At 40.1% G+C, this 12,367-nt stretch overlaps 2 protein-coding genes across 2 annotated transcripts; both read right to left on the reverse strand.

The window, feature by feature from the left end:
* Positions 1-1,589: 1,589 nt before the first annotated feature.
* On the reverse strand, positions 1,590-5,297 carry LOC143899734 (uncharacterized). Its single transcript, XM_077410253.1, has one exon. The coding sequence runs from the start codon at positions 5,295-5,297 to the stop codon at positions 1,590-1,592; it is 3,708 nt and encodes a 1,235-aa protein (XP_077266379.1).
* A 435-nt stretch (positions 5,298-5,732) lies between these two features.
* LOC143899733 (uncharacterized) lies at positions 5,733-7,679 on the reverse strand. The gene has a single exon (XM_077410252.1). The coding sequence runs from the start codon at positions 6,739-6,741 to the stop codon at positions 5,752-5,754; it is 990 nt and encodes a 329-aa protein (XP_077266378.1). The 5' UTR covers positions 6,742-7,679; the 3' UTR covers positions 5,733-5,751.
* Positions 7,680-12,367: the final 4,688 nt, after the last annotated feature.

Here is a 12,367-nt window from a genome sequence, read left to right on the forward strand (position 1 = left end):
CAATGGGCGCTAATGGAGCATAACTTTTAACTTCCGTTTGTGAAAAGTTAGTCTTCGGAGCTATCGATGTGATAATAAATTAAGCAATGTGTTCTACTTTCACAAATCATAAAGACAAACGGACAAAACACTATCAAAGAGCAGCCTTGAGATATCAACCGCAATCGCGCGCGTATACGTATAGATATAAATACATTTAAATGTATTTGCGCGTTATATGTAGTTTATTCGTATGTACAATATATTTATGTGCGCTGTGTATTAGCCAGACAATATAGCTTACTCATGAATATGGATGTAACACGGACAACGGAATGGCTCAGTGCAAACTGATTAAGGCAAATCAGAAACGTAACCAGAAATGCATTCCTCTATTTTCATTGCTATTAAGATAACTTTCGGCATTGATGAGATGCAATATTAATTGATTCAGACATATAACAGACCGTTTAAGAAAAAGTGAATTGCCGACTAAGGTCTCTTGAAAATTGGCGGTTTTGAATGGGTGCGCGAATTATCCAAGCAAATTTAACAATGAACTCAACGAACTTTCATTAAAAGTTTCGTGACAAGCCCGATGTTCTAGCTTTCGTGTCTTGAAGAACAAGATTTTGAAAGAAGTGAGGGATAATCGGAAACTTTTCGCATGCGATTTTACGCTGCTATTTCATACTCCATCATTATAAGAAATACTCGAGGAAATATTTGTAAAAAGTTGTATACATAATTAAAAGTATATTTCTTACATATACAATTATTATCAATGGATTATCGTTTGCACACTCGTATACAATTTGATTTTTCGCTTACACATTCTTAATAATTGTTAATTTCTTCTCTTTCCAATCGCAGAGAGAGATAGGCTGTAGGCGATATAGCCTTCCACGCGTGTTCACCGGGGTTTTGCTACGGGAACGGCGGGTCAAGACAACGTGTCTTTTAGTTTAATTGCACAACTTTTATTGCACTCCCTTATTATACACCCTTCGTCGATCGCACCAACAGTCTAAATAATCGCTCTGCGACTATATTGATGAGCGCTATTCTGCCCGTCGCGAGGACTGCATTCGTCCACATCGGAACACAGACCTTAACTAACTGAGACTGCACACACGCATCGCGCATAGAGAGAGAGTTTTGGAGGGAACGCATGTGATTGGTCGCGCAATGGTGGCAAGAGTGAGCGGGATTGGCTGGTGAACAATCGCAGCGCATTGGTCGCCGATACAAAGACCGCGTGACGCGGGGGTTCGAAGACAGAGTATCAAACAACGTTGCCCGCCTTGAAGGGTTCGCCTTCAACGTGCTAAGCTAAATGAATTATAATGCTCAAAGAATTTCAATAGGCGGTCAATTTACCGGTCGAGAAGTTGTATTAATTCTAGGGTCGCAAGCTTAAAAAATAAATGACTAATTAAGCCTTACTAAAGGATCACATATGCGGTTCTTACATCTAAACGCAATGTATTAAACGATTTAACGCGTGAACTTGAACACAAAAGAACATCTACAACAACAAAAATTAGCGAATGATTATAAGTCGGTAAAAGAAAAGTACAATGAAATTGGAGTAATTGAAAATCTGGAAGTTAAAGAGGTAATATGGCCAATTTGGTGAGCGGCCTAACATAAGAGCCCTTGTTGGTTTTAACGGTGGCCGAGCGCGCTACACCATCAGATCCGATGTGTATTTCCTGGACGCGTCCGATTGGCCATTGCAGGAGAGCTGTCGCTTGCTGCTTTATTATGACCAGTTGTCCCGTTTCCAGTTGCTGGTCCTTGGAAGTCTGCCATTTGTTTCTTTGCTGCAGGGTGTTGAGATACTCCTGACTCCATCTACGCCAAAAGTGCTGACGCATTTGCTCAATTATTTGCCAACGCAATAACTTATTTACATTTATATCGTTTAAATCCGAGGTAGGAAAACTATTCAACGGAGCCCCGACCAGAAAGTGCCCGGGACTTAGATAATTCATGTCATTGGGATCCGAACTTAATGGAGTGATAGGTCTCGAATTCAAGATTGCTTCTATTTCACATAGAACAGTTTGCATTTCCTCGAAAGTCAAGTGGGCACTGCCTATTATGCGTGCTAGGTGAAATTTAACGGATTTGACCGCAGCCTCCCATAGTCCACCGAAATGCGGAGCGTTGGGGGGGATAAAGCTCCACTCAGTTTTTTGTTCATGTAAGAAATGCTTTATGGGACTTCGAGTACTGTCGGCCTTAAGGAATTCATAAAATTCTTTTATTTGCTTTTGAGCTCCAACGAAATTAGTCGCGTTATCAGAGTAGATACGTTCCGGTTTCCCTCTACGCGAAATAAGCCTCTTGAGAGCAGCGATGAACGCGTCGGTGGTAAGATCGCTAACAAGCTCTAAGTGTACCGCCTTAGTCGCGAAGCACACGAAGACGGAAATGTACGCCTTATGATTACGCGAGTTACGACGCTTACCTTCCCGCAATATTACCGGGCCGGCGTAATCCACTCCGCAATGCGTGAACGGACGTGATACGGTAACGCGACTTTCTGGTAAGGAACCCATCAATGCCTCAGAGGAGATAGGTTTTACTCTAAAGCAGGTCACACAACTGGCAATTATCTTTCGCGTTGTCGACCTCAAAGAGAGCGGCCAGAATCTTTGTCTTACTGCTGCCATGGTGGCTTGTACGCCCGAATGCATGTTGCGGACGTGTTCTAATTCGATTATTCGTTTAGATAAATCGTGATGTCGCGGCAATACTATCTGATGACGAGCGTCGAAGGCAAGAGAAGAATTCTTCAATCTTCCTCCTACTCGAATTAGTCGGTCCTCGTCCATGAATGGGGAGAGACACAAAAGATTGCTAGTCTTCTTTATTTCGCGGTGATTGATTAAAGAATCATATTCATCTGCGAAGGATTGTTTTTGGATGACCCTACAAATTACGTTTAACGAATGAGTCATTTCTTTGGGCGATACAGAAATAGTCAACGGTTTCTTATTCTGGGGAGTTAATGCCCTAAAACAATAAGCGACGATGCGACAAATTTTGTTTATATTAGAGAACTTGTTAAGTAGGTCATCAATGACGCTAGGATATGAGGGTGCAGCAACGGCACAAATTTTCCTTTGTTCGGGAATTTCGTTGAGTAAAACAAATTCGCTATTAGGCCATTGCTGTTCGAGTAATTGCAGAAACGGGGGTCTGTTCCACCACATATGTGACTGTGTTAGCTCATTAGAGAGCATTCCTCGTAACAATACGTCTGCTGGATTATCGGATGATGCCACGTGACGCCATTGACGCGGTTCGGTTAGCCTTTGAATTTCACCGACACGATTCGCGACGAAAGGCAACCATTTGCGTGACGGAGAGGAGATCCAATTTAGGGATATGGTGGAATCCGACCATAGGGTAATATTCGCGTTAGACATGCTAAATGATGCCTTGACTTTGTCGATTAATTGGGCAAGTAACAAAGCGGCTGACAATTCTAATCGCGGAAGAGACACTGCCTTGAGCGGAGCGACTCGAGATTTGGAGCAGAGCAGAACAGACTTGTATTTATGTTGTCCTGTCTTAGTGCGAACGTATAAGCATGCATCGTAAGCGCGCTGACTGGCGTCGCAAAATCCGTGCAAATCAAAGTCCTGACTATGAGTACAATCTTTAACACAGCGAGGAATCTGTAGCTGCTTAATGTCGGGTAGCTGTAGTTTGAGCTGCAGCCATTTAGTGTGAGTATCCTGAGGCACTGACTCATCCCAATCAAGGCCTGATTGCCAGAGATCCTGTAATACGAGTTTTGCGATTACAATGATGGGACCTAGCAAACCTAGTGGGTCAGACAATCGTGATACCTCGGATAATATCAAGCGTTTAGTCACGGGACCGGAAACGAGACTGGGTTGATAAGAGAATCGGAAAAAATCACCATCCTGATCCCAGAGAATGCCCAAAATACGAACATCGCTATCCTTTTCAAATGATACAATCTTGTCTCCGCGGGGGCTTACGCCTGACAGCAGTTCGGGGCAATTGGATCCCCACTTACTGAGTTCGAACGACGCTTCTCTGAGTAATTGTACAGTCTGATCGCGAATCTCGAGAGCATCTCCAATCGTTTCAGCGCCCGTGAGCATATCGTCAACATAAAAATCTCGTATAACGCACAGTGAACCGAGAGGATATTGTTGCGCACGTTGCTTTGCGTGGTGTTTTATTGTATTTGTGGCGACGAAAGCGGCTGCCGCGGTTCCGTAGGTGACGGTCATTGCTTCATAGACTTCAATGTTTGAATTGTTATCCTTACGCCAAAAGATTCTATGTAATCGCGTTTGAGAAGGGTGAAGCCGCACTTGTCGATACATTTTTGTTATATCGGCCACGAGAACGACCTTATGAATGCGAAAACGGAGAAGTATGGATGCGAGATCCTGCTGAACAACAGGACCGACGAGCATGAGATCATTCAGAGAAAATCCGGTATCAGTTTTGCATGAGGCATTAAAAACTACGCGTATTTTGGGTCCCTCAGTGGTTTGTTTGAAAACACAATGATGAGGTATATAATAGACACCCTGTTCGTTCGGCGATTGCTCGTTTATTAGTTCCATGTGCCCTAACGCGATGTACTCCTCCATGAATTCAGAGTAAAGCGCTTTTAAAGTAGGGTCGCGGTCGAGACGCCTTTCTAATGCGCGAAAACGATCCAATGCAATTTCTCTAGAATGTCCGAGGCTGCGTGCCCAACCTTCCTTTAAAGGCAATTTAACAACGTAACGTCCTTGAGAATCGCGAGTAACAGTCTCTAAAAAGTACCTTTCGCAGTCTTGTTCCTCGGAGGTATAATTGTTAGGATTGTTGGGAATATCCTCAATTCGCCAAAATCGTTGAAGCTGATTATGTAATTCGTCGTTGCTTATAGTAGTGTGAAGAACGATTGCTTTCTGATTTTGCGAAACGCGCGTGCCCATACGACCACCCATGATCCAACCGAATCTCGTTTTCTGTAACGTTGGATGGTTTAAAGAGGCCTTGATTTGACCCACGCATAAGAGAGTCCAAAAAACTTCCGCGCCGACAAGAATGTCAATATCCGAGGATACGTTAAAATTAGGATCGGCTAACTCAATGTTTCGCGGTAAGTTAAACGCCGATTTTTTCATGCTGAAAGCGAGAACGCTATCGGTTACGCGATTAATTACTATGCAATCGAGAGTAACGGAAAATGAATTTAGTCGCGACTGTAGTTTTACATGAACCGCTTCTGTGGAACGCGTAGCTGTGCCATTTATGCCTGATATGGACATGCTAACGGAACGAGGGTTCAAACGTAAACTATTGAGACATTCCCGAGAAATGAAATTAACTTGTGATCCTGAATCTAAGAGGACTCGACAAGGTTTTTGTGATCTGTCTGCGGCACAAACTAAGGCAACGGCGGTTGATAATAATATGGATTTACCGTCCGATACGCTAGATGTATGAGCAGTGACCGCGTCCGGAGCGGCTGGCGCCGCAGTGCCTTTATCGTTATTCTTTTCACCGCTTGACACGTCTTGTTCTGAACCCGTAATCTGTAAGTGAAACAATGTGTTATGTTTACGGGTGCAAGTTTTGCAACCCCCTGACGTGCATTTATTCGCGGTGTGAGCTGTTGATCTCAAGCAATTCAGACATATTTTACGAGTGCGAGCTTCTGCTATTCGTTTAGCAATGGGAAGTGCCAGAAATTGAGGGCATCGATAAATCAAGTGCGCGGCTTTACAGTATTCGCAATTTGTATGTGGTGGCACCATTGCACGATACCTTTTGCTTACCATGTGGCTGAGAACGCGAGCTAGTACCGGATTTGCTGGTAGCCTCGAGAACTCGGCATCGATGTGACAGAAAATCGAATAATTTCTTTAATGTTGGCAATTCTGAGTCCTCCAAGGACGATTCCCATTCGCGTGACGTATTCGTATCTAACTTGGAACTGATAATGTAAACCAAAAGATCGTCCCACGCGTTGATCGGGCGTTTTAAAGCGGTTAGAGCTTGTACATGACGAGTTGCGCCATCGGTGATTTGCCGTAATTCGGAGACGTTCTTCTTTGTCATTACCGGCAGATCTACAATTGATCCTATGTGGTTATGAACTATTGCCCTTTTGTCATCGTATCTACGTTTGAGAAGATTCCATGCAACCTCGTAATTGGCGTCCGAAATTTCGAGCAAACTTAACACCGAAATTGCCTCTCCCGATAACGCGGCTCTCAAGTATTGTAGCTTATTAATATCACGGAGCGTAGGGTTCGTGTGTATGATTGAGGTAAATGAGTCGCGAAAGGGGAACCATTCATCGTATTTCCCTGAAAATTTGGGTATATCAATCTTTGGCAATCGAATGGTACTAAAAGGCTCCGATAGCCCTGAATTATTTGCTGAAGTTCCCGGCAAGGACGCCGCAACGGTATGTGTCGCAGACGAAGCTCTTAGTAAATCCCGCATCTTAGCTGATAAATCAAAATAGGCCGTTTCAAAAGAATCCCTGTCAATGGCCTCGGCCTCATTGAGCATTTCTAATTTAGTTTGTACATCGTTATACTCGTCCCAGAGTCGCTGCAATTTGTCTTTGCGCTCTTCGATTTGAGACAATATCGCTGGCGAAGGGCCTTGGACAGAGTCAACGTAATTTTTAATACGCGTACATGCTGCTTTAACGTTCGAGCGTCGTTTTTTAATAGCATTGAAATCGGCTTCGGTAGCCATTGCAAAAAAAGGCTTCTGGTCGGGTAACGCTAAATAATTCTCTTTACCTTTACAATGTTACGGAGCGTTGACGAAGCGCAATGGGAGTGAGAAGGATGACACGACGTGACTGCAGACGCTCGACGCATGCGATTGGTCGCCGCGGAAGACGAAGCAAGATGGCTGTCGAAGTCCGTTGCCGGCTGCTTTCCCGTTGCGTAGCGGGAAGATGGCGGGAAGATGTCGGGAAGATGGCGGGAAGATGGCCGCCACTACTCGATGGCTGACGATTCCGGGTTGATCGGCGGGAAATGATCCGCATCGATGTGGCCCGAGTAGGCTGTGATGATGACCTCCTTGATTTCGGTGTGATGTGCACCGGCGAGGCAGATCTCGAATGTGGTTGAGAGGATACCGCAAGTCGGCGGCTGATCGGAATGGCGTCGATATGTGATGCAACCCGATGGCGACGGGTGGGCCTTGGCTAGCCCTAGATGTGGTGACGACGAAAAGGAGATCGAGAGCTCGTTGAGTATCCGGCTCGAAGGACCAAATGTTAATTCCTTCTCTTTCCAATGGCAGAGAGAGATAGGCTGTAGGCGATATAGCCTTCCACGCGTGTTCACCGGGGTTTTGCTACGGGAACGGCGGGTCAAGACAATGTGTCTTTTAGTTTAATTGCACAACTTTTATTGCACTCCCTTATTATACACCTTTCGTCGATCGCACCAACAGTCTAATAATCGCTCTACGACTATATTGATGAGCGCTATTCTGCCCGTCGCGAGGACTGCATTCGTCCACATCGGAACACAGACCTTAACTAACTAACTGCACACACGCATCGCGCATAGAGAGAGAGTTTTGGAGGGAACGCATGTGATTGGTCGCGCAATGGTGGCAAGAGTGAGCGGGATTGGCTGGTGAACAATCGCAGCGCATTGGTCGTCGATACAAAGACCGCGTGACGCGGGGGTTCGAAGACAGAGTATCAAACAATAATAAAGTTAAAAACAAAGTCTTTTAAATATTTGTCTATAATTTTATTATTAAGGATGTATAAGCGAAAAATCAAATTGTATAATACGAGTGTGCAAACAAAAACTTATCGATTAAGGCTATTTCAATCTAATTTTCTTGTAGTTTGGAACTAATGTGAAATTGGCCCTCAAAAAATTCTTTTGTTAATACTGCTTGAACTAGAAGTGTTCAAATAAAAATTCGAAATGTGCATACGTGTGCAAATCGAATGAGCTATTTAGAAAGTTATTTTTTTTATGTTGAAGGGCTAACTTTACACGAGTATCAAGAGACACGGTGTAATGTCTCGCGCCAAGTATACGCGGAGCGAGACCGACCGTGACTCTTTTACGTGACGCGACGAGTTGCGAGACGTGTGTGAAGTTAGCATCTCAAGTGTTAGCATCTCACAAATAAACTGCAAATTCACTCGCATCCAGCATAGTTTTACAGTTTCTGATAATTTTTAACAATAGTTCTAATAAATTTACTACTAAAATCGCGTTTTTAAGAAATAAGATGCTAACTTCCAAAAACACCTGATAGCATCTCATCTATTTCGAATACATGATCACGGAGGAGTAAGATTCCATAGAGTTTTCCAGTCTAGACACATTCTGTCAATAGTTCTGACGATTAAACTCCGTAGAAAATAATTTATAATTACAAAACCCATCTGATCTCATGTGTATGAAGCTGGCGTGGAAACTCACTAATTGTTTACAGTTCTAGAGTTTCTCTATGAGTTAAACAAATAATTCCGACCATTAAAACAAAAGAATTGATTCAAACAAAAAGTTGACTAAGACGACAATTTCACGCTGCGTCTCAATTTGTCTTACAGCAGTTTTTTTATTATATCTTATCAGATTTTGATTTGCAGTTAAAAACGAGTTCTATAAAAAGTTTTGCAGTTTAAAACCAAAAACATCGATTAAAATAACGTAAAAAACTAACAAATATAGAGCACCAAATATATCAAGCTGAACGATTTTTCAGAGTTCTGGCTTTTCCAAGATGGTTCTGTATAGTTATGAATACATTTATGCATTTTTTAAAGAGTTCTAAACACTTTCAACGTCGTGTTTTTAAAAAAATTAATACTGCCCGGAAAACGCATTTTAATACAGATAAATGTGAGATGCTGGACGATATTCGAGAGTTCTACTGATCGTAAAATATTTTTCGCGCAGTTCTGAACGTATTTAACAATTTCCTAAAGAGTTCTGGCCACTACCAGCGTTGTGTTGTTTTTTAAATAATTAATACTGCCCGGAAAATGCATTTTAAGACAGATAAGGGTGAGATGCTAATCGATATTCGATAGTTCTGGTCATCGTAAAATATTTTTCATGCAGTTCTAAACGTATGTAACAATTACTCGAAGAGTTTTGGCCACTACCAGCGTTGTGTTATTTTTTAAATAATTAATACTGCCTAAAAAATGCATTTTAAGACAGATAAGGGTGAGATGCTAGTCGATATTCGATAGTTCTGGTCATCGTAAAATATTTTTCATGCAGTTCTAAACGTATGTAACAATTACTCGAAGAGTTTTGGCCACTACCAGCGTTGTGTTATTTTTTAAATAATTAATACTGTCCGGAAAACGCATTTTAATACAGATAAAGGTGAGATGCTGGTCGATATTCGATAGTTCTAGTCATCGTAAAATATTTTTCATGCAGTTCTAAACGTATTTAACAATTTCTCGAAGAGTTTTGATCACTACCAGCGTTGTGTTATTTTTTAAATAATTAATACTGCCCGGAAAATGCATTTTAAAGCAGATAAGGGTGAGATGCTAGTCGATATTCGATAAGTTTGGTCATCGTAAAATATTTTTCTTGCAGTTCTACACGTATTTAACAAATTCCTGAAGAGTTCTGAACATTACCAGCGTTGTGTTATTTTTTAAATAATTAATACTGTCCGGAAAATGCATTTTAATTCAGATAAAGGTGAGATGCTAGTCGATATTTGATAGTTCTGGTCAACGTAAAATATTTTTTGCGCAGTTCTAAACGTATTTAACATTTTTCTGAAGAGTTCTGAGCACTACCAGCGTTGTGTTATTTTTTAAATAATTAATACTGTCTAGCATCTCACTCTTATCTGTCTTAAAATGCATTTTCCGGGCAGTATTAATTATTTAAAAAATAACACAACTCTGGTAGTGCTCAGAACTCTTCAGAAAATTGTTAAATACGTTTAGAACTGCGCGAAAAATATTTTACGATCAGTAGAACTATCGAATATCGACTAGCATCTCACCCTTATCTGTCTTAAAATGCATTTTCCGGGCAGTATTAATGATTTAAAAAACAACACAACGTTGGTAGTGGCCAAAACTCTTCGGAAAATTGTTAAATACGTTTAGAACTGCATGAAAAATATTTTACGATGACCAGAACTATCGAATATTGACTAGCATCTCACCTTTATCTGTATTAAAATGCATTTTCCGGTCAGTATTAATTATTTAAAAAATAACACAACGCTGGTAATGTTCAGAACTTTTCAGGTATTTGTTAAATACGATTAGAACTGCATGAAAAATATTTTACGATCAGTAGAACTATCGAATATCGACTAGCATCTCACCCTTATCTGTCTTAAAATGCATTTTCCGGGCAGTATTAATTATTTAAAAAATAACACAACGCTGGTAATGCTCAGAACTCTTCAGAAAATTGTTAATTACGTTTAGAATTGCATGAAAAATATTTTACAATGACCAGAACTATCGAATATCGACTAGCATCTCACCCTAATCTGTCTTAAAATGCATTTTCCAGGCAGTATTGATTATTTAAAAAATAACACAACGCTGGTAATGTTCAGAACTTTTCAGGTATTTGTTAAATACGATTAGAACTGCATGAAAAATATTTTACGATGACCAGAACTATCGAATATCGATTAGCATCTCACCCTTATCTGTATTAAAATGCATTTTCCGGTCAGTATTAATTATTTAAAAAATAACACAACGCTGGTAGTGCTCAGAACTCTTCAGAAAATTGTTAAATACGTTTAGAACTGCATGAAAAATATTTTACGATGACCAGAACTATCGAATATCGACTAGCATCTCACCCTTATCTGTCTTAAAATGCATTTTTCGGGCAGTATTATTTATTTAAAAAATAACACAACGCTGGTAATGTTCAGAACTTTTCAGGTATTTGTTAAATACGTGTAGAACTGCATGAAAAATATTTTACGATGACCAGAACTATCGAATATCGACTAGCATCTCACCCTTATCTGTCTTAAAATGCATTTTCTAGGCAGTATTAATTATTTAAAAAATAAGACAACGCTGGTGGTGGCCAAAACTTTTCGAGAAATTGTTAAATGCGTTTAGAACTGCATGAAAAATATTTTACGATGACCAGAACTATCGAATATCGATTAGCATCTCACCCTTATCTGTCTTAAAATGCATTTTCCGGGCAGTATTAATTATTTAAAAAACAACACAACGCTGGTAGTGGCCAGAACTCTTTAGGAAATTGTTAAATACGTTTAGAACTGCGCGAAAAATATTTTACGATCAGTAGAACTCTCGAATATTGTCCAGCATCTCACCTTTATCTGTATTAAAATGCGTTTTCCGGGCAGTATTAATTTTTTTGAAAACACAACGTTGAGAGTGTCTAGAACTCTTTAAAAAATGAATAAATGTATTCATAATTATACAGAACCATCTTGGAAAAGCAAGAACTCTGAAAAATCGTTTAGCTTGATATATTTGTTACACTATATTCGTTAGTTTTTTACGTTATTTTAATCGATGTTTTTGGTTTTAAACTGCAGAACTCTTTATAGAACTCGTTTTTAACTGCAAATCAAAATCTGATAAGATATAATAAAGGAACTGCTGTAAGACAAATTGAGACGCAGCGTGAAGTTGTCGTCTTAGTCAACTTTTTGTTTGAATCAATTCTTTTGTTTTAATGGTCGGAATTATTTGTTTAACTCATAGAGAAACTTTAGAATTGTAAACAATTAGTGAGTTTCCACGCCAGCTTTATACACATGAGATCAGATGGGTTTTGTAATTATAAATTATTTTCTACGGAGTTTAATCGTCAGAACTATTGACAGAATGTGTCTAGACTGGAGAACTTTATGGAATCTTACTCCTCCGTGATCATGTATTCGAAATAGATGAGATGCTATCAGGTGTTTTTGGAAGTTAGCATCTCATTTCTTAAAAACGCGATTTAAATAGTAAATTCATCAGAACTATTGTTAAAAATTATCAGGAACTGTAGAACTATGCTGGATGCAAGTGAATTTGCAGTTTATTTGTGAGATGCTAACACTTGAGATGCTAACTTCACACACGTAGTTGCGAGTACTCGAGATGTTCAGATCTCAATAACGAGTGAACGGATCAAGTTCTAAGTAGGCTTGATCGATATAGCTTGAGGTCGATATATAAAGAAAATGTTTTTATTTTTGTACATTACTACTTGAGAATTATATTCGTTCCAACACCAGTTATTGTACACTGAGAAAAAAAATATTTTAATCCAAAAACATATTTATTAGATGGCTAATGTACATTGCTGGTGCTGTAGTAAACAATTTAAAAAAAACGTTGAAATGTGATATT

This window comes from Temnothorax americanus, unplaced genomic scaffold, assembly GCF_048541705.1.
Source record: "Temnothorax americanus isolate GAGA-0224 unplaced genomic scaffold, ASM4854170v1 Scaffold283, whole genome shotgun sequence".
Classification (NCBI taxonomy): domain Eukaryota; kingdom Metazoa; phylum Arthropoda; class Insecta; order Hymenoptera; family Formicidae; genus Temnothorax; species Temnothorax americanus.

Excerpts from the sequence above, each read along its gene's own strand:
- LOC143899734 (XM_077410253.1), bottom strand. The coding sequence starts at position 5,297 with ATGTCCATATCAGGCATAAATGGCACAGCTACGCGTTCCACAGAAGCG.
- LOC143899733 (XM_077410252.1), bottom strand. The coding sequence starts at position 6,741 with ATGGCTACCGAAGCCGATTTCAATGCTATTAAAAAACGACGCTCGAAC.